The following is a 22,384-nucleotide window of genomic DNA, read 5'->3' as shown; positions in this document are numbered from 1 at the left end:
AATCTGTTAATCCATGAACGCACAACTTTAAAACATACCATCATAAAATCATAGCTCCTAAGGTTAAAACGAGAGGTTGGATTCAGACTTTCTCAGGAGTAAAAGTTGTGGTCATTTTCTGTACAGAGCATGTTTGCAGTATTGTACCATTGATGGGTGATAATTACTTAGTTTGGGAGTCCTTTGACTTTTGGCTTGTTTCAGTTTCATTTCATATGTTTCAGTTTATTTGTATTTAGTAATAAACCTGGAATATTATTGAATTGACTTTCAAGTTTTTTCATGTTTAACTTGCATGAGCTTATATTCTTGATAGCTGTTTGGCAGTTGTATTACCTCTAAAGAAAATGACATACTGTATATATCATATCTATGTCATTTCTAATTGGTAAATTAATTGGGATATTAATTACTGGGAGCAGTAAATGTGAGGTTTGCCAATAATTTAAATAACTGGATAGAGTCAAACGAACCAGCTCAGTTTGATAGGTGGTAAAGGAAGTTTTCCAGGTTTGATCCTCAGACCCTTCACATGCTGGTTTCCTTGAGCAGCAGCTGTGACTCTAATCAGAAGATTGCCGGATCAATCCCTGGCTTCTCCAGTCTGTGTGTACAAGTTTAGCTTACCAGAAAACTGAACCCTGCAGCCATTTTTGCGTATGAATGGTTGGATGTGGCTTCGTGCTGAAGTCAGTGAGACCTAAGAAAGTACCAGATAAAGGTCAGTCGATTTACCATCTGTGTGAAAGCCTGAATACTGTAAGACTTTTATTTACTCCCAAATGGAAAATTTGCCATGGACAAAAGTGCCTCGTGAAGGCAGCGGCGTCTCCAGCTCCTTGAAAGTCTACACCATCTATCCTCCATATAAGCTGCTTCTCATATAGTTTGGATCAGCATATCTTAAAATGCCCAAGTGGAGAGTAGTGGAATTGGTTATTTATCTGCCATTTCAACTTATTCCTGGGTAATGAAATGGAGAGTGAAAGAGAAGATAGACAGAGAGAGAGAGGGAGGATGACAGTCACGAAACTGTATGTGACTTAAGTACATGACATGTGCCTTGCTCTGCTGAATCATGGCTTGCCCTCTGTCTGTCTCCATCCCACTCTTTCCACTCTCTCCTCTTCTTTCCCTTCTCTTTCTCGAACTCTCTCACTATGCCCTTAAAACTTAAACTCTCCTTATCACTTACTAGAACTACCAAAACTCACTTTTGACATGTCCTGCCTGCCTCTCTCATCCTCCTCACCCCGCCTCCTCCTTTATTTCATTGCTTGTGGGAACCACTTACTCTTCCCTACCTCCTCCTCTCTTACTCATTCATCCCTATAAAGCCTGCCAGTGAGCCACCCTCTTCTGTCTTTTTCTTCCTTATTATAGTTTCCAAAAAAAAAAAAAACACTTACCAACCTTGCATTGCTACATCTAAAGACTGCATGGATAACTCCCTTTCTCCTTTGGATTTCTGCAATGGTAATTTTATTTTAATATCTGGATATGTTGCATTTTATACTACAGACAGAGCCTTTAAAAATTGTATGCTTTTTAACCACCCTTATACATCATCATGAGACTTCCAGAATAAAAGCTTATTTAAGCCAACAGTATAAGCTTGTAAATTCAGTTTAGAGAAAAATATGGCTCACATTTCTGTCATGTAAAATTTTGTGATGTGTAATAATGATAAATTACAGACTAATTAAGAAGCATCAATTTACATGGTAACTAATGGGCATAAAATATCATATCAAAATAAATTAATCTCTTTGATAGATCGTTTTCATTACTGTGGATGATGATGCAATACGAGCAAAATTTGAGTTTCTCTACAGTTTTTGAGTTTTTTTGAGTTATGAAATCCTCTCGTTAAGAGTCTGAGGAGAGGTCGTTTGGAGATATTTATCTTTGAAGGAATTAGTTTGAACACACAATTCCATACAAAAGTTGGGATGCTGTAATTAATTAATTAATGATTTGCAGATTTCATAAACCCATATTTTATTCATAATAGAACATAAACAAATGAAATGTTAAAATTGAGACATTTTGCCATTTAATGGCAAATATTAGCTCAGCTTGAAATTGATGGCAGCAACACATCTAAAAAAGTTGGGACATGGAACAACAAAATCCTGGAAGTTAATTAGATTAACTATCAACAGATCAGTAACATGCTTGGGTATAAAAAAAAAAAAGCATCTTAGAGAGTTTTTTTATTTTTTTTTAACTACGAAATTCTTAGAAAAGATGAACAGATGTTTGCCAATCTCCAAAAATAAATGTCTACAAATTGTGAAACAATTTCAGAATACTTTTCCCGATTGTAGAATTGTGAAGAATATCTCATCGGCAGTACATAATATCATTTAAAGATTTTGAGAAATCTCTGTGTGCAGGGTCCGTGCTCTTCAGGCCCTCAGGCATTACAAACAATCGTGATGCTCTCCTGAAAATCACTGCCTGTGCTCACAGTTCACCGTGTCATCCACTAATACAGGTTTAAGCTCTTACATGCAAAGACGTACTCATATATGATCAAGAAACACTGCCTTCTTCTCTGGTTCAAAGTTGATTTCAAATGGGCTGATGCAAAGTGGAAAACTGTTCTGTGGTCAGATTCATCTGAATTTGAAATTTCTTTTGGAAAACATGGATGCTGCATCCTCTGGAATAAAGAGGAGAGGGACCATCCAGCTTGTTATCAGCACTCAGTGCAAAAGTCTGCATCTCTGATACACAGGTGCATTAGTGCCTATGGAATGACAGCTGCACATGTACAAAGGCACCATCAGTGCTGACAGGTATCTATATGCTTGGTTGGTTGCTTGGTTGGTTGCTTGGTTGTTGGTTGGTTGGGGGAAAGGCTTTGCACATTTCAGCAAGACCCTACTAAACCACATGCCATCAAATTCAAAATGAGCTAATATTTAAAATCTCTGTCTCTGTGGGTTTATGAGATTTGCAAATCCTTGCACTCCACTTTTATTTACATTGTACTGCTTTTAATCTGGGTGGTAATAATGTAAATCTATAATTGCAACTCTACTCATGCTTCTTTGCCTCACTCATGAAATGCTTCACCCACTGAGGCAGACGGCCCGAGTCAGATAAAATTGGAAAGGAAAAGTCTGTGAAAGCATACATTCCACTTTCACAGTCACGCAAAACGAAATCCAATCTCAAGGAGGCAGAGGGATCAACTTTTTTTTTTTATACCATCATAAACCTCAGTAAAAAAGAGAATGCAACGCATTCACATTACAACATGCTTTTTTGAATAACAGACCCAAATCATACTCTTTCTAAATCTTAAATTCTCTTGCTTTTAATGTTCCACTTCCATAACCTGGGGTGTCACTCCTTCCACCTACACTTTCACCCTGTAGCTGAATGCAGGAGGTTATTTTCCGAGCCTTTCTGCTTTGATGAAAAGCAGAAGCTAAAGAAAAATGGACAAGTATGCATGTGGAAGAAAAGTGAAAGCTTTGAAAGAAAAATCACAAAAAAATGACAAAATAACAGGGGATGTTGATGATGAACCACAGTAAACAATAATATAAAGGCTATATTGTGTTATGAAATGTTAAAAAGGTGAACACCAAGTTTTCAAACATATAATAATCGCTTGCATTTGTACATTGTAATCTAAGGGCTGGAGAGGAAGATGCGATTTCAGTGATGCGACCCTGATGATGACTGACAGCCCCCTGTAGGCGTTCCCGCGGTGACTCAGAAGTTTTACTGACTATTTATGTCTTCATCTTGAAGAGTTGAACAGCACAGATGATGCACAGCGGCCTTAACAGATTGGACCAATTACTGTGTGTCTAAATAGTACAGAGTCCCACCGCAATCCGAATGTGAAAACGTTGGATTAAGCAGCATTATTCGACATTTAGAATTCAGCCTGTAGCGAAGCATATCCAGCTTTCAGAAACAGTTCTTTATGAATACACTTCAGGTCCATTTAACTTCAGGGTTTTCAAAAAGCATCCCCGGTGTACAATTTGTCCTTCTGCAACTCAAAAGGGCTCAGACGACCAATTTGAGAGTGGAAAAGATTTCAACCCAAAACCTCTGAACAAAAACAAAGTCAGTTAAAAGTACTTGTCTCCTATGGTTGGACCTCTGTGTCTTGTTTTGTGCCACTTTGCTTTAATGCTGTGCACAGAGTACAAATTTGAAGGAGGTCACTGTAAAAATAAAAGTTAAGGCTGCAATTACTTGAGCTAAACACAGAAATACAAGGAACGCTGCACTACTGCGTTTAGACTGGGTAACAACGTGCTGCTTACAGAGAATGAAATCATTTAATGGTAGTTATTTAACCTCATCTGTTTGTTTGTTTTTAAAGTTTTTCAGAAGATAAACTGTATGTATTCAAAGATTAATCAGCTCAGCAGGAAGCTTCAAGCTTTATAATTTTGTGTTATTTATGTTTTTCTGATGGTTCACGACCACAAATCGCAGTTTGGATGAGTGTGACTGTTGGAATAGTGAAGAATTTGCAGCTGACACGACACAATCTAAAGCTACCGTATTCTTGAACTTTAGGTATTATTTTTCTTTAATACACTGAAGTGAGGCTTAAAGGCAAAGCAAAGTGAGGCTGGGGCTGAAAAATGAAGCCAGTGCAGGAACTCCAAAAACTACAGTTCCCCGAGTGGCCACTTAAGACTGTCCCCAAAAGTGACTCAATACTCACTGACTTTAAATGGCCATAACTGCAGAAATAAGCATGTTTACAGCCTGGTGCATAAGTAAGCTTTGCTTTCTACGGCACATAAGTGCGCAGGGGTGAATTTTATATTTGTGTATATAAACATAATATATACAGTTTACATTTTAATAAGGCTTAACGTTATTATTATTAATTTTAATATGGCAGGGGCTAAGAATGCTAAATCTGTGACATTAGAGATGTGACTTTGGTGGCCTTGCGGTGTTTTACATCTTTTATGTACAGTCTGTTAGTTAAACCTCAGCTCCTGCTGAGTGAAACAGCTGTTGGGTTACTGCTGGAAGAGGGCTTCATGCGAGTGCTGAGTCTGAACTAAATGTATTGTTAAATCAACCAGTGAGCTAAATGTTGTTGAATAGTTGAGCGTCACGGTAGCTTCTGTGATAATTCAGGTAAAGCACTTTGGTCGAATGAAAATGACTCTTTTAGTTTTATTGCTCAGTTCTGTGGTGTTGACACTGAGCGGCTTTTAAGCTGTAAAGTAAGCCACGAGCAGATCATCTTCCCTGAGCCTGTTTGGACCGTTCTTGTTTGTGGATGCTGAGCAGACAGCCCACATGAAAGACTTTCTGTCAGTCCTGAAGATGCACATACCTCATCACTATAGCAACTGCTTTGGGCAAAAACAAAAAAATAAAAGAGGGGGGGTGGGGGGTTGCAAGGGGGAGAGAACAAATGATGAAATGATAAAACGGGTCAGTGAAAGATTGCATTTAAATTCAAGAAAGAGTGGAATTCAGCAAATAGTTTGTTTTAACGCCCTCCACTCGTGGCCATTAATCTGTCAGGCTGCAGTGAGCAGCAGGACACTTCCCATCAGCCTGGGACAGACCTGTGATCTGAAATAACGTGTGAAAGCTGTTTGAAAAGCAAGTGAACTGTTTGTAGATTGAATGCTATTATTTTCCCAGTCGCTGACAGTGTTGTGTTAAAGAGCAAGAGCTACTCGGCTCTCATGGTAAAATGTCCAGTTTTAGAGGTGAAGTTAACATGCTTACAGCCAAAACTGCTTCAGTGTCTATAGTTAATTTTTTCCCTTTGATGCCAACTGTATGGGGGAGAATATGTATGTTTAGTATGCCATGAATTAGCAGGTATCTCTGTCTGTGAGCTGCACCCATACAGCCCATGGATGCAGCTTGCTAATGCGCAAGCTAGCATCCACACCCGACTTTTCATTTCCATTAATACATTAAAGAATACATTTTCATTTACTTCTCTGTGATCCCACTGAGTATACACACCTGCAAAATATTGTAAACAACAAAAATTTGCGTAATGCAGCTCAAGAAAGAGAGGACTCCAGACTTTCTGTTGCATCAGATGATGGTGTGACTTATCCATACTGAATTTCATCAAAGCTGAATAGTGGACAAGGCAGTGTCATCATTTAGTTTCCCTCCACTCCTACAGATCCGCCATCTGTCAAATATCAATTTACTTCCTGCTCTCTAAAGAGTGCTGAGTCCTAATTGGAAATAGCATGTAGCGGATTCTCTGTTCTGCACACATGGAGAGTGAAGCTATCAGTCAACTGAGATATGAATATGATGCAGTCGCTCCCTCATGCCCATCTGTGGAACAATTCATTTTTCATCTGACAGAGGGAAATAAGAACGATGAAGACTGTGTGACTGTGTGTGTCGGAGATGGACAACTGCAGCACAAGCATTGTCTCTGTTACGCAAAGGCAATCATCACAGAACTTATTTTGGAGTAACGCTGTATTACCTCGACTGCTGAATCTTCTAACACTAAAAGGTGAGGGGGAAAAAATAAAGTCTGACACGAAGCTGACATACAGTAAATATGGCCGATCTCACTTTTATAGCTGGTGCGCTTGTGCACCACCAACCTCAACTGTCCACTTCTGCTTTTGCAGTTTCATCATTGACTTCTAACTTGACAGCTGGCGCTTGCAGAGAGCAGACGTCAACATCAATTTTCATGCCGAGGATTATCACTTGTGATAAGAGCGTGGTCTCCAGTCATGACCCAGATACTAAACAGCAGTTTTCAGTGAGAGTGAGTTTCCGGTGTCCAACCCCAAAGGTAGCACTCAGCTGAGGAGCATGACCAGGGGCATGCTTGATTCACCCCCCCCGTGGCAGACTGTTAATGTTCCACCGTTATTTTCTGAAGTGTCCGAGACAAAACATTTGCAGCGCACACATTGGTGGTGTGTGCCGTGCTGCTCAGAGCTTTTTTTGGTTTGTTTGTTCTGTTCACACCAACAGAATTCTCACCGTCCTGTGTCGTTACCAGATTTGGCTCGCTGCGACTCCGTTCTTTTTCACAGAATGAATTTCAGATTGCGGGGTCCCCACTTTGACACACTGAAAGAGCTCCAGCGGACATCACAGACACACAAGTGCAAGTGGTCAGATCTTAAAATAGCAGCTGCTCTGGAAGTGGCACAGCTCTGCTCAACGTGACCTTAAGGAGGCGAGAAGCCAAATTTAAATCATATCAGCAGAGTCCCAGAATTTTCTCTGTGCACATAAAAGTAAAGTGAGCCAAAAGCTTTCACGAGCTTAAGCACTCTATTGAGTTTATTGAGGCTGAATCGTGATAAGCAAACATGACTGGGAATAGACATTCTCCTCATCAGTGGATAAGATGTGAAAAATTCAAGGTAGTCCCACAGATACATCCTAAAACTGTCAATTAAAATTTCCTAATGAACTATGTTCAGTCAGACAGTATTACAGCTTTTATCTGCATCCATCAGAAAATGATTAGAAACTATGGAAGAGTTCATTTTGACTTTTTTTCTTTTGATTAAAAATCTATTATCTTTTTTCCCTTTAACTCACTTTTACTTTCAATACTTTGATTAAAGCTGCATTTGGATTTTTTTTTTTCCAAACAGCAAAGGCCCGACGATGACCACGGCCTTTACAGGAGGAGACACCCGACCTCTGCTCATCATGTTTCAGTCAGGAATGAAAGATGCGCTTTGATTAGACGCCTTTCTTTATGTGTAGGTAGAGTTCATGCCCCGGCTTGTTGTGTGCTTAATTAATCAGCAAGCTTAAATCTTATGTTATGAGGTATGTCATCATACTAAAAATCATATTCATGTTATAATATGATGCATATGGTAGTGTATTCAGTTGGATTGAGTCTAGATTGAGTCTGTGTGTGTGTGTAGAGGTCAGCTAATCTGTCTTCCATTGTGAAGCTCACTCCAGAGGTGGAAGTACACACACACACACACGCACGCACACACACACACACACACACACACACACACACACACACACACACACACACACACACACACACACACACACACACACACACAAACAGATATCCAGCTTATCCCTGTCAGCATATGAGGGCCCACAGGGAGGGGAAGTAGGACGACATGCTGCAGACTCCCTGCTTCCCACACCTGCCTACTCTTCAGGCTGCAAATGCAAATACACACACACACACACACACACACACACACACACACAGAGGAGTTTCCACTTTCTTTCTTCGGTTTAGTTTTTGTATGTGTTTCATGTGTTTTATTTTTACCAGAAAACAATAACTGAAAAGGATTAAAAATTTGAAGGACATTGTTGCAATATTTATTTTTTTCAACAGCACTCAAGTGGAATTAAATGAACACATTGTTTTCTCAATTATTAATAAAAAAAATTACTCCTGTTAATTATGGCTGGGCAATTATGGTTTGGCAACAGCTTTAGCTGGGTTTAAATAATACTGTTGAACCAGCATGGCAGTTTAGCATCTTTATGAAGAACTGTTTACTTTAAATCATAAACAGTTCAACTTTGCTCAAACTTCAGCTAAACACTGCTTGCCTGCAATGTTATGAGCAGGGATAAAATTACAAACTATAACATCTTATTTCTATATTCATTTCCTGTCCTGAACCACAGGGATTGTATTTCAGTGTGCCTCTACATTATCCACATTTTGTGACATGCATTTAATAAACTTGAGTGGACTATAAGATGATAATACCAACCTAATCTTGGGCTGCTACAGCTGGATGCCCTATTCTGTTTTTTTTTTTTGTATTTATGTTGTGGCTCAGGAGGTAGAGCAGGTCAGTACTGGTTTGATTCCTGACTGCTCCAGCCTGTGTGCCAAAGTATCCTCGGGCATATCCTGAATTGCTCCCAAATGTGTGTGTGTGTGTGTGTGTGTGTGTGTGTGTGTGTGTGTGTGTGTGTGTGTGTGTGTGTGTGTGTGTGTGTGTGTGTGTGTGTGTGTGTGTGTGTGTGTGTGTTTGAATGGATGAATGCAAACGTGTTCTATAAAGTGCTTTGAGTGCTCAACTAGAGAAGAAAAGTGCTATATAAGAGCAAGTCCAGCTGGAAGACACAAATCAGCTTCTTCATTTCTGCTGTTTGGTCAGTAGGTGCAGGCTGAAGGAGCCACCACATTGAAAGATAAAGTTTTATACAATTATCTTTATATGAAATTTTGTAACAACAGCTGACTGTCTCACATTGCAACGTGGGGCTGATGTTTTGGGGCCTCACAATTCTTTCACTTTTTTATATTTATTGATTGTGTCTACCGTGCTTTAGACTAAAATCTGAATACTTCTTAAACATGTGCTGAAAGTTAAAAATTTCTTTTAGTGGAAATATTTGAACGTGAGTCTGCAGCAGATGCAGCCTTGGTTTCACTGCTTGTCTCCACTGAAAATACTCAATATTTTTTTGAGCTCCTCTCGTTGTGTCAAAGCTTTTTGGTGATAACAGATCTTTTTTTTTATGAAAAGATGTCTCATTCAGATCAGATATGGCATCAGCAGTGGTACCTGACAGTCATCCAATGATTATGTTTCTGGAGAACATAGTATTTAACATATGACACCTTGTGGGTTCTTCCAGCTAACATGGTTTACAGCAGCAGAAGTGCATACATCTTGAGTATGACCAGCCTCAGTGGGAACTAAGTCTTATATCCTGACAGTGCTGGTGTTGATATATACTCTACCAACCAAGCTATACAGAAAATGAAATCCCAAACCTTGGCAGCTTTAGTGTTAGTCTCCTTTTCCTTGAGCTCCATGGGAAATTGAGTTTCCAACCCAGCAGTAGTGCTTATAGCTGTACCCAAAGGGCTGAAAACTGCAGAATTTCAGATCACTGTCATTTACTTGTAGCTCTGCAGATCTCAGTGAGGTCACTGGTGCTAACAATATATATATGCACTTGTGTCACTATTCCTTTTTTTAATAAAACTCTCCAGTAAAATGACAAATGAAGATAAACTTTGGGCATTTCATAAAAAACAAAAAACTGACATTCAATTAGGAATTAAAAACAGTTGACAAATATTTGGTAAAATGTAGCTTATTCCAAAAGCTTTCATTGCACTCTTTATCTTGTTCACGTCCTCATGTCCTGCATCACAGGCATTTTTGAACGGAGAAATCAAGAAGGCATTGGAGAGAGGTCTCTGGGTCACTGGCAAAGTGAAAAATGATCCGCTTACATCTGTGCTAACATTGCCCGATAAGGCTGGGGGCAGATTGGACAGAGATTTTCGCATTAGAAAGACCAGCTCACCCACTCTGAGATATAGGGCAGGACCACTCAGGAGATAAAGTCACTGCCAGTGCTGGAAAAGCCATCAGTAACACCGTAGACGTCTGCACTTCCTTCAGATTATGTCTTACCAGTCAGTGTCCAGTCCAAGAAGCTTCTGTAATACATGGCATTGTAGCGATAATTGTTTCAAGTTATAGCTAATCAGAGTCTGAATTTTAGCACAAGGTTAAACAAGCATGGAAACATAAAAAGTTAGAAATAACAGCAGGTATTTTCATTATTGTTATTATTTTACTCCTAATTGAATCACACTGTGCTGGACAGCTTTGGTGAGAGGCTGCATTAGCAGCCGTAGTTTGGGGCTGAGCCCTGGGGGACTGGAAGTGGGTGAGGCTTGGTACATGGCTGGTTAGAGCTGGCAGCAGAACCAGTGGGTAGAGCTTAGAGTAAGGATGGCTGGTGGGTGTTGATTGGAGCACAGAGCCAGACAGGCAGGCTTTATCCAGAAGGAGATGATGGTGGAAAGCTGTGTGAGGCAATTGGCACACTGATGAGAAGTGGAGAGTAACCTCTGACACAGAAACAAGGCATAACTTGGGGATACCGAATATCATGAGGAGAACGTGACTGCAGACTGTGACTGCAGCCTACGGCTAGTTCAACCACAGTATTAGTGCCGTGTAGAAGGACTGAACAGGCTCAAATTTAAGGTTCAAATACTGCAGGATCCTAATGAGGGGATGAGTTTCAGATGTGCCAGTTGAATGCTCAGAGTTGCAGGAACATCACCCAGACAGACGTGCATGGAGAGAGTCCTTTCTCATTTCTCTGATTTGTACTTTCCTGTCTCCTCTATCCTTTGCCCTCAGTCTTGTGAAACATAACTCTGTGAATAACCTTGAAGGATGTCTTAGATCCTTGGCCCAGTCTCAGTGTCCACACTCAGTCACCGTTAAGTTGGTGAAGCCTTACAGCTGTCCCACTGTCAAAGTGCATGAGGGCTCCACCAGACATTTTTTGAGCCCTTTATGCACACTTTCATAAGTCTGCATTTCTGCGGACTTTACCAGAGGAATTTGCCCACAGTTCATAGCATTGTTAGGCTACCAGGGGTTCCACACAAGTATTAGAAGAAAACGGTATACAAAGAAGCATGAATAGAGAAGACTGTTTGAGGCTTACAGGATGAAAATTAACATAAAATTACAGGAATGCAGCATGTCTTATTACAAACCATGTTTGTGCATCATCATTTTTAATGTTTTACTTAAAGCAGTTTAAGTTAAAGAAATGCTTCCATAACTCTAGTCCTCTCTGTAAGAAAAGAGCCTGAAATATGTTTTTTTTTTTTTTAAAAAAGGTAGTGTAATGCTGTGCAATATGTGCCAAAGCGCTGTTGCACACACACTCAGGCACTTCAGCTGTGGGACGTCAGTGACCCTGTGTAATGGTCTTATACTTAGGCCGTAGGTTGATATCAGGATTGGGCTCTAAAATGCATCTGGAGAAGAGAGCACTGAAGAGAGAGGAGAGATGTAAGAGGAGGATATCAAGGATGCACAGGTGCATCTTAAAGTCTCTTTACCCGTGTCATACAAAACAGGTGTGACAAACAGCTCCGATATTTAAAGCATGGAGGTAGGAGACCTTTACACATAAGTTTTTGAGGGGGGTGTTTATTCACCGGTTGTGTTAGTTAATAAAGATAACCATCTCCACGATCAGTTTCTACCCTTCAACATTTGTGTGTGTGATGAATAAAGAGAGAAAAATATATCTGTGCATTCCTGTCACATTGTGACACGTTGGGATTTGAATTTAAATTAAATGTTTGTGTTCATGAACACTGTCGTGCTCATCTGCTGGAGATCATAAATACCAGTAGTAGTCTGAAAGAAAACAATGAACCGATTTGGACGCTGTGCCACTCCTCATTTTAAATTGACATTGTCTTAAAATGACAGCTCAGAAACAAGGGGGTCTCATTTATTTAATGCCTGTTGCCTCAGATTCTCTCTCCTCATCCCTCTGCTTTGATTTCTGGAACTAAAATGCAAAGAAAGGAGATGAAGAAAAGAACTGAGGATGTAAAAAGAGGTGAGCGACAAACTGAGGAAGAACAGGAAACATGATGGAGGACGAAGAGATGGAGAGAAGATGGCAAGATCATGAGACAAACCTACCAGCTAACCTGCCTTATGCATGCTGCGAAACTGCTGTAAAAATACAATTTGAGGGTTTAATGTGGAAAAATTGGAGCCATTTATAATTCAAATGACAGACAACAAAATGTAGACCAATTCTCACAGATCATCACCCAGACTGCTACAGTTAAAAGAAGATATTTAATTCCATCTGCACTGAATATATTTGGTGAATGCAAGAAGGAGTTGATGATAAAGTCAAGCACAGCATGGCAGGAGGAGCTCGGGTGGAGGTGGGTTAAAAAGCAGCTTACAAATGTGCAGCAACTGTTAGCAGGAGCATTAGCTGATGGGAGTTTGCAGTGAGATCAGCTGATCTGCAGTGACCGTGTTTGAGCCTGAATTCCTGTTCAGAGAGTTCACAGGTGTGCACGTGTTTGCTGTGCATCTGCTTGTGCATTGTTTTTAGATTTACATCACTGTGCATTTTTTTTTTTTCACTAAATTGTACTCTGATGCAACTAATTTTTTTCTCCAGTTTATGCGAAAGTGCAACTGAATTGCCGGTTAACTGGGGACAGAACTGTTGTTCTTTGAGTGAAGGAGTGAAGTCATGCATTTTGCCTCACTCATTAATGATTCTTAATCATTATTATGTAGATTATAGAAAGAAAAAAAAGAGAATTAGCCACATGTTTCCAGATTTGTGATTGTAAACAAACTTTGGTTATAGGATGCAGCTTTGGATGAACATTGATGAAGGTTTTTAAATAAAGGATGAAGAAAATATTCAGAGGGAAAGCCTCAGAACTGCAGCAGTCCTACGATCTGTAAGGATGTGTGGCTGAGTTAGATCTCGTTGGTACCAAGCGACGGTAAATGACACAACTTATATCTGAGTCTACTGAAGTGTTCTTTCTCCACTGAGGAAACCTGTTCTTTCCCCCAAAAATAAGAATAAAACAAGCCTGACAGGCTTAAATCTCTGAGCCGGGTTTATCACTTAGGATCTCAGCTACTGCGATTCATCTGGTCTGTGGTTTGATCTGATGTGATTGACAGTGTGCCGAAAACACAAGCGAAGCCCCCAATACTTCATCAGATTTCAGGTCACATGTTAGTAATTTTTGATTTGATGGGAGTTTATAACAGCAGCTCCACTGATGATTGTTCAGGGCCTTTTAGCACAAAGTTAGCAACATTATCGCTGAGGGTCCTCACGCATGTGTCATTTTACTAACATGTGTCTTCTGACCCCGTGTGACAACAGATCAAATGTGCACACACTTACACACACACACACACACCAATGTGCATAAATAAGCCAGTCAGATTAGCTGGCTGTATACTGTGATGCAATGCTAATATTCGCTATTCTGAATAAAAAATCTGTGTCTCTCTCTCTCTCTCTCTCCCCGCTTTCCGTCCTGCTGCGTGAAACAACAGATCACTTGGGCATTGAGTTTATGGGTAAGGAAGCTTTTCTTGTCTTGCATCTGTCTGAGTCATAACTGTAAACATCACATCTTTTCACACTGGATAAACAGCACACTGCGAGGCCTTTGATACAGAACGGCCATTGTTCATAACAGTCAGCAAACAGCATAACTTGGACGTGTCTAATTACATATTGCATTGTTACATCATTTGAAATGTAATCAGGAAAGCTGTGGTGAATACAATATATACAAAATACTACATTTTTACATTAACATCTTCACAGCCATCAACTGTGCATGTTGCATTATATTTTTATGCACTGCCTTTTATCCATTTTAATTCTCCCTACACATATGTACTTATGTATCTTTACTCTCTGCACCATTTCTATCTTTATGCTTTCTTTCTCCCTCTTGCACTATCTCTCTTTCTCTCACAATTGCTTATGAAGTGTCCCTCCAGAATACCAATGTGCTGCAGTCTCCTTGGAAACAGTGAGAACAGAGAGGCGGGCAGGGTGCAGTGAGGGAGTTTTTGTGATGTTGGCACTGTTACCAGTCGCACTCCTCATTAGTATGTGTGGGTATGCGTGCACATGCATGGCACATGTTCAAAGTGTGTGTCTGAAGCCCTAATGTGAGTTAGATGAGATCCTTCCAACGATTGTGTGTTGAATGTTGGTGTGCGTTCCCCATGCACACACTGTGAGGCTATGAAGGCTGGATGCCAGTGGCTCCACCTCTTCTTTGCCAAGCTGCTCGCTCCTGGTTTTGGCTCTCGTGGGCTCCGAGTCGGGTATCACAGCTGAGAAGCGCTAGTTAACGACGTGAAAACTTGTTAACTGGAGCTCGTCACTCTCTCAAAATGTGGCCCCTTCAGGTCAAAAAAGGGAAAATGCCCTTCCTCTTGTCTGACATAACTTCTACGTGCTCAAAGTAAAATTTCACAAGAACAAGCACTGCTGCTTCTTTCTGCCTCCCAACCACTGCCTCAGCAGTCAAACAAAGTAAAGCATTTTTTTTTTTTTTGAAAACCTGCTTAGACTATGCAAACTTGGCAGTGACAGATGATATTTTCTACAGAGCTATCTTGCAGGTTTCCCCATTTAAATTCAGCGAGAGGTTTTATGCCTCTGCAACATTGTTCAGGCTGCCACATTTTCATTGCTGAGCTGACGTCTCTAGTCCTGCCAACGTCTTCCCCCGGCATTGTGTTAAGCAGTGGCTAGATAAGAACCTCCCACACTCAATCCTGGTATGTCACTGTCTGTGCCTTTGGAGGCTCTTTGATGGAAGAAACACACAGACCTACTGTAACTTTTTTTGTTATTAATACAAGTGAGCAAATGTACTTTACACAATATGGGTTAAACCACAAACTTTCACTTTGAATGCCTGAAACTGCCTCTTCCAAACACGTATCATTTCTTTCAACAGTAAGTGATGCCATAAGAGTTATTTCAATCTGAGAGATTTTACATTAACAGGATGATTTACAGCAACTAGATTTGACCAGAAAAGTTATAATCTGAAGAAAAGGAGCAAAACATTAATGACACCGTTGAGAAAATGCATCCTCGTCAATAAATGTAGATTATGCTTAATTTTTGTATATTGTAAATTTAAAATTTAAGTAAAAGGTTTGAGGGAGTCACAGGGAGCTGTGGCAGCTCAAAAAAGAAGCAAAGTCTAATGTATGAATAGAATTGAATGCTACTAGTGAGCCGGTAGCCAAGGTCAAACAGAGATAATATTGGACCTCAGCCTGTACCAGTGCCAGCGACATCACAATAAAGAGCGACAAACTTGTAAAATAGTATTATGTAGTAATAAAGTCCTAAAGTGGTACATTTCTCAGGCAGAAGATGGTGGTTTGTGTGTCTTTTGTCCTGTCTCTCTCTCTCCCCTCACCATCAACCAGTCCCAGCAGATGACCCCCCCTCCCTGAGCCTGGTTCTGATGGAGGTTTCTTCCTGTTAAAGGGAGTTTTTCCTTCCTACTGTCACCAAGTGCTGCTCATAGGGGGTCATTCTGACTGTTGGGTTTTCTCTGTATTATTGTGGGGTCTTTACCTTACAATATAAAGCTCCTTGAGGAAACTGTTTGTTGTGATTTGGTGCTATATAAATAAAACTGAATTGAATTGAACATAAACTTTTGCACATTGTTTGGCGACCTAGGAAATTAATTGCTACACTGGAAACAATAACGGGTTCTTGCAGCGCTTTAATGGCACACAAATATACAAAGAGTAATATACAAAAAGAAATAGAGAAAAAATACACCAGAAAAATATGACAGTGGGTCTGAATTTTCACATTTGGACATTCTGGAGACTGCAAACTCATCTTGCTACAGATGTGAGGATATGGCAGTCTTTAGTCTCTGTGGTGGTCACAACATATTTACAAGTGCTTCAGAAAGCAGTTCTGCATCACCGTCCTCCGTGCATCTCCAGCTTGGTGCAGACCAAACGCAACCCCAACGTAAAACAAACATGACACCAAGATGCACTCGGCAAAACCTTGAAGGAGTAACTACTGTTCTTCACAAAGCTGCCACGTTGTGATGGAAGTTTGTAACATTATGTGATCCTCTGGAAGAACATTTGAAGTGTGCCTTACGACCACAAATTAACAGCAAATATCACATTCAAAATAAACTGAAAAAGGACATGTTTCCTGGCAACCAAACACCTCAACAGAAAAAAAAAAAAACGTATTTAGCTTATTTAGGTGAAAAACTCCATCATGAAATTAAGTTCTAAGTTTTAACCACCCGGCTTTCACGCTCAGATCTGCATCACATTTAAACACAAAGGGTAGCCCTAAGCATCATTTCATAACTTCGTGGTGAAGCAGCACATTTATTCCAAACCTATCATAAATGTAACCAAGTAGTTTTGGTACTTAAACCTGACCAGCGACTGAAAACAAATGAAACTAATCAGTGAGTGAAAATCACCCAGAACATGACAAGAGCTGGCTCACAACTACATGACTTTGAAAGTGCCACCCCTCAGGCAGACTGTGTCACCCTTTAAGAGAGGACCTTTATCTCTTTGTGTCCACTATTGCCTTTGCCAGCATGTCTCTGTGATGCCAGCAGCATCTGACAGAGCGGCAGCACTCAACTCCCTAAGATGAGAATGTGTTTGTCAAACTTGATATCCTTTGCAGTTCAAGTAAGTAAACACTAACATACTGGGTTTAAACTAAATGCTTAGTATAATCCAGTTATGCTTAGTTTTACAGATAACTTGAAGCTCTTCGCTTAATTTATAGAGAATGAATTGCTCCCCTCTGAGAGAGTCGGTTTCTGAGGTTAAAATTAGAAGCGTCTGAAGGCTGAGATCTCTCATCACAACCCGGAGGTTTAAACACAGGAAATATTCAAGAATCATTTGATCCTTTTGCTCTAATACATTTTCTGTAGTACTTGACAGAACAGGAAAAAATTCATAGCGTCCAGTCAGTCATTCATGTGGTCATCAATAATTCTATCAGAGATGACTGAGCTCTGACTGGAGGACTTTGCACCGGGTTGTAAATCAGTGTTAGAAGTACAAGTTTAGAAAAGGAGCAAATGTATTTTAAGTCATGTTGGTTTTCAATTTCCATCTCGAGGGTTCATCATGTGATTGTGCTGGAGGGAGGCCGGTTAGCAAAGACAAACAGAGCTAGCAGGACACATCTGTGTCTGCCTGTTATTTACTTCACATTGTGAAGTAAATAACACTGTTGCATTTGTCACTTTGTCTTTAAACGTGGAGGTGAGGGAGAAAGTTTTTAAATCACTTGCTCAACTTTGGCAACTCAAGAACTAAAATGCATTGAGAATATAAAATATTAGGCCTGAGTTGTTTAGTATGACAGAAGAGATGGGGGATAAGTAACACAGGGGAAGAAAGAAGCAGCAATCACTCTGATGCCTTCCCACAGATCCCTTTTCAATCAAGCATCGTCACCATTTCATTTGTTTTTATTATACTGAGATTTTCTGTGAAGGGTTTTAAATTCCTGGTGGTGCAGCTTTGTTCTTTTTGAATAAATTGGTGCTGCTCCTACAAACATATCTACTTTCCAGGAATAGACAAATTTTGGTAATAAAAAAAAATTAATATTTCGGGTAGAAAATCCAGTCCCTCTAATTTATCTGACACTGGTGAATAATCCTTCCAAAAATTCCTGCATCTGGATCCATTTTGACTCCAAAGTTTAATCATCCTTAAATTGGATCCAACCCAAACTTTATTAAAATTCTCATGCAAATCCGTCTGTAATTTTTGAGTAATCCAACAAACAATCAAAAAGATGTAGGTGCTGGGGCATGAAGGGGTTAGACTGTGGTGCCTGATGTTGAATCCAAACAAACTGCTTGTTAAAATCAATTTTATGCTATTGAGAGAGGACAAGCCAGGAAAAGGTGGGGTGATGAGATCTCTTCTTTTAGTGCCAGTGAGAAGCCAAACAGCAGGCAGGACGCAGAAGCATCACTCCTACCAGCACACACCGAGCTGCAGGAACATCTTCTAGGCTGTGGGACACGAGAGAATATTATGAGGGAAAAAAAGTAAGAATGCTAGAAAGAAAATTGCCAGCGATAACAATATCTCCAGTCACCTAAATAGATTCAGTCTGTAAATGGGTGAATAAAGCTATCCAAGTAATAGAGGAAAGAACCGTGACCAGCCAAGAGAGCATGTTTACTCTAGCACGGCGGACCTGCATAATAAAGGTTTTATCCACCATCAGCAGTCTGTGCTGCAGCACATGAAAATTCTAATACTCAGAGCTGCGAAGAAATGCCAAGATAATCCCACCCTCTGTCTGCGTCCTTTGATCTTTTACTTATGTCATTCATGCATTCATGTCAATCTCCAGTGATCGCGACATTTATCGTGGCCTAGATTGGCAGGATATGATAAGCAGAGCATAGTTGGTTTCAGAATGTTCAACTTATTGTGCAGCTTACTCAACCATCTCTACCCATGACACCCAAAGAGATAAGTTTAAACTGAGAGAGAAAAATATTAATTTCTGGGTATTTAAAGTATATTTTCTAGTTTATCAAAATGGAATAAAGGTCCTGCAAAATGGCTTTTCTTTGTTTGTCCTGATTTTATTTTCAAGCTTTGTCTTAAGGTCAGTGACATTTTACCTGTTTAGACAAAGCAGCAGTCTGTGGGGCTGAAAACTGAAGCCAGCACCGAGTGCCAAAAACGATCGCTTGAATCGACACTTCAATCAGTCCCCGTAGACTTAAATGACCAGTTTTACAGCAGAATTAAACCCGTTTACAGTCCAGGAGTTTTGATGACTATATCTAAACTTTATGGGTTTTAATTGTTTTAGTTTGTATTTTTTCATTATGCAGGATTGTGGTGTCTTTTTGGAGCATTATCTGACAGACATCATGTTTTCTTGCACAGTTAAATGTCCTTACAGTTCATCCAAGACATCAGTGCTGCAGTTCTGATGGGGGAAATTCTAGTATTATAAACAGGGCTTGCTTAGCGCTATTAGCTGGTATCAGCGTGTGCGATGCCACCATACGATCTCTGGATGCACCTTCTCTGTCAAGTTTGTTAGCCTTAGCTGATAGCTTAGCACTGTCCAAATAACAACACTGTAACCTCATAATGGTAAATTTGAGGCTTCACAACAAGAGTCTACAAACCAGTGAGTCACATGAAGTCCATCTTTTTTCTATTTACTTTACGTCTGTTAGGCTCGAAACCTGGTTCATCAGTAGCTTCTATGCTAGTGTGATAACCTGTCACCCATGTTTGAGTCCAAGCAATCATCCAAATTCTGCCACTGTGTCAACTTTGAACTGATTCCAATGTGCTGTCAATGAGTATTAAACTCTACTGCCTTCAAACTACAGGCCACAGTTTATTCCATAATTGTACAAATGAAATACAGTGGAATAATCTTTCACCTAATATCTGTAACAGACCTTGACAGAGTCAGTGCCTGCCAGCTGCCTGACTTCTCCATATGTTCAAAATATTAGATCAGAATCCTTGAATGACTCACAAACCTGGCACTTGTCAGCAAAATAAGGGTAAGATTTAATATACTAACATTGCCTGGATGGTAAATGAACAATAATTTGAGATTTCTTAATGCACAAGAGTTTTTTTTCTTCTTCCTTCAGTGATTTTTTATTTTTTTGAAGGGGAAAACTGAGTCGAGCCTAATGGACTTGCTTCAAAAGCACTCCAAAGGAGAGGGCCACTAGCGATGGAAATGTGTGTGCTGGAGAACTGCCAAGTGCATTTTACTGTCCACCGTTTCTGTTTATATGTCATGAACTCCACCAGGCAGACTTCAGCCATCTCATCAGGGCTCAGAGTCAGCATGCCTCAGAGATATGCTGTCAAAATGCCACCTCTCTCTGCTGCCAGACTTTAGTCTCCTCTGTTTATGTCTGCGTGAGAGTATCTGTGACTGTGCTGTCACCAGCTATTTGATTGCACTGTAATTGTTTGTGCTTATTTTGGGTATTTGTATTCTGCAGGACATAGGTGTGCATTTTACATAATAACAGAGAGATGGTAATTCCTGTGTTTCTCACATTAAAGCACAGCTCAACCATCTCCAAAACACTGGCAGAATATTGGACGGGACATTTAAGAAACTGAGACATATTCTCAGTTTTCTTTAGTAGTAAACACGCACATTTTTTCAGTTATGTCACATAAACCTACTTAAATTATATTTCTCCAATTCTTCCATTACTTACTGACTTATCTTTCCGGGCACAGCCAACTGTGTGGAGTGTGTAGCAGCTGTAAACATGCTGTGAATGAATATGACTACATACAAAAAAGGTCACGGCAGCCCTTCTATATTACTGCTGCTGCCACTTTTAGTATAAATTATTGATCATATATCTCTATAATGTGGCTGTGAATAAGCGACCAGCAGGCCTCTGCAGTGCAAAAGTGGAGGTTTGAAGTGGGAAGTAATAGAAGATGTGACCTCACGGCTCCACAGATGGAACATGAACATGCTTTCCCTCTCTTGAGCCCTATGATTAATTCACATCAGGAGTGGGTGTGCATACAGCTACTGTGGCCAAATAAGCATGTGTGTCTAAGTGTGTGTGTGTGTGTGTGGGGGGGGGGGGGGGGGGGGGGTCTAAGGTATTGCATGACCTTGGCAGCATATTTATGATTAACCTAATACCAGGAATGCTGTATACATATGTAAATGTATGCCTGACTGTGTGTGATATAGTGAGGTTTTGCCCACTAGTCAGCTAGTATTCGTGTATAAAATTATTTGTGCACCCACAGACATTAATTACCTGCAAAATTTCGTCAAAGGCTGAACAGAGGCAGCCAAATCAGCCAATACAATAAAAAATCTGTATCACATGAGGACAAAAGCGCCATCACTGCATCATCCTGCTTCCCTACGAGCACCTGGCTGTTTGAGTTCTCCTCCTCTTTGCGTTCCACCTCTTCTCACCTCTCTCTTTTTTTTTTAGTCTCCTGCCACTATCACTATTGCTCTGCCTTCCCTGCAGCCGTCTTCAGTGTGCCCCAGCTCCCTCTGCTGACATAATTATAGCCGATGAGCAAATCTGTTGCAGTCTGATTAGCAGCATCTAAACAACAGTGGCCCCAGACATAACTTAGACATAGATGGAGGGAGAGAAATAATGACACAGAGGAGAAGAAAAGATGCACTGAAAACACACTAATAGGCTCTGCAACATCTGTTATTTTTAGGGATTATAAATGATATATTGCATGAACAACCAGTTATGCAACGTGTGGTATGCAGTAGCTTAAAGGCTACTGTGGAATGCTAGGACTGAGAGATCCCTGTTTTAAATTCCCCGACAGGCTTAAAAATATCGATGTGGTTGTGAATTAGCAACACCGACTACCGTCAGGGTGCCCTTGAGCAAAAACATACCGGCTGCAGCGCTGTTGCACTGTCGCTAAAGAGGTTGCGGTTCTATTCTGCAGCTCCCGGCTGTGATTTTATGAGCAGTGATTATATTTTTTTGTACTGAAGTGGCCATTCAGACCCATCCGCAGTGAAAATTTGTCTCAATCACCTCAATGTAAAACCTCAACACCTGTCATCGTCATTGTTTTCCAAGGTCTGAGCCTCGCTAAATAAAACTTGATTGATCGCCTATTAATGTATCCGAAGGCAACTATGATTTACTTGTTCGGAACAAACAAGACAGCTTCCATTTTTCTCCACTAATGGTGTTCCTCCGCGCCATAACTCTTCTTGTCTCCATGTATTCAGGCTCCATTACATGTGGCATCCATTTCAAAAGCAGTGTCTTGTGTCTATCGGACCATTACTCTATGTGGGAGAGCTGATAAAATGAGCTGAAAGGCTGTGTGGTAACTAAGAATAGCAAGTGTTGCTGGGGAGCTGTAAAAGGGTGTTTGTTTATTGCCGTTTTATTTCAATTTTATTTGGTTTACACAAAAGTAATTACACTTGTAAGAATCTGCAAGACAGATAAAAAAGAGCCTGAGAGAGCTGTTGTACC

General features: G+C 40.2%; 1 protein-coding gene across 1 annotated transcript in view; it reads left to right on the top strand.

The window, feature by feature from the left end:
* The window catches only part of nrg3a (neuregulin 3a), a 351,002-nt gene that overhangs the window by 296,911 nt on the left and 31,707 nt on the right, over nucleotides 1–22,384 (top strand). Inside the window, exon 5 of the mRNA XM_030747487.1 lies at nucleotides 13,860–13,883. Within this exon, the coding sequence (XP_030603347.1) occupies nucleotides 13,860–13,883 (24 nt within the window). The remainder of the gene's footprint in view (nucleotides 1–13,859; nucleotides 13,884–22,384) is intronic.

The sequence above is a fragment of the Archocentrus centrarchus genome, chromosome 15, assembly GCF_007364275.1.
Source record: "Archocentrus centrarchus isolate MPI-CPG fArcCen1 chromosome 15, fArcCen1, whole genome shotgun sequence".
Classification (NCBI taxonomy): Eukaryota; Metazoa; Chordata; class Actinopteri; order Cichliformes; family Cichlidae; genus Archocentrus; species Archocentrus centrarchus.
This window is presented reverse-complemented; position numbering and strand designations above follow the sequence as displayed.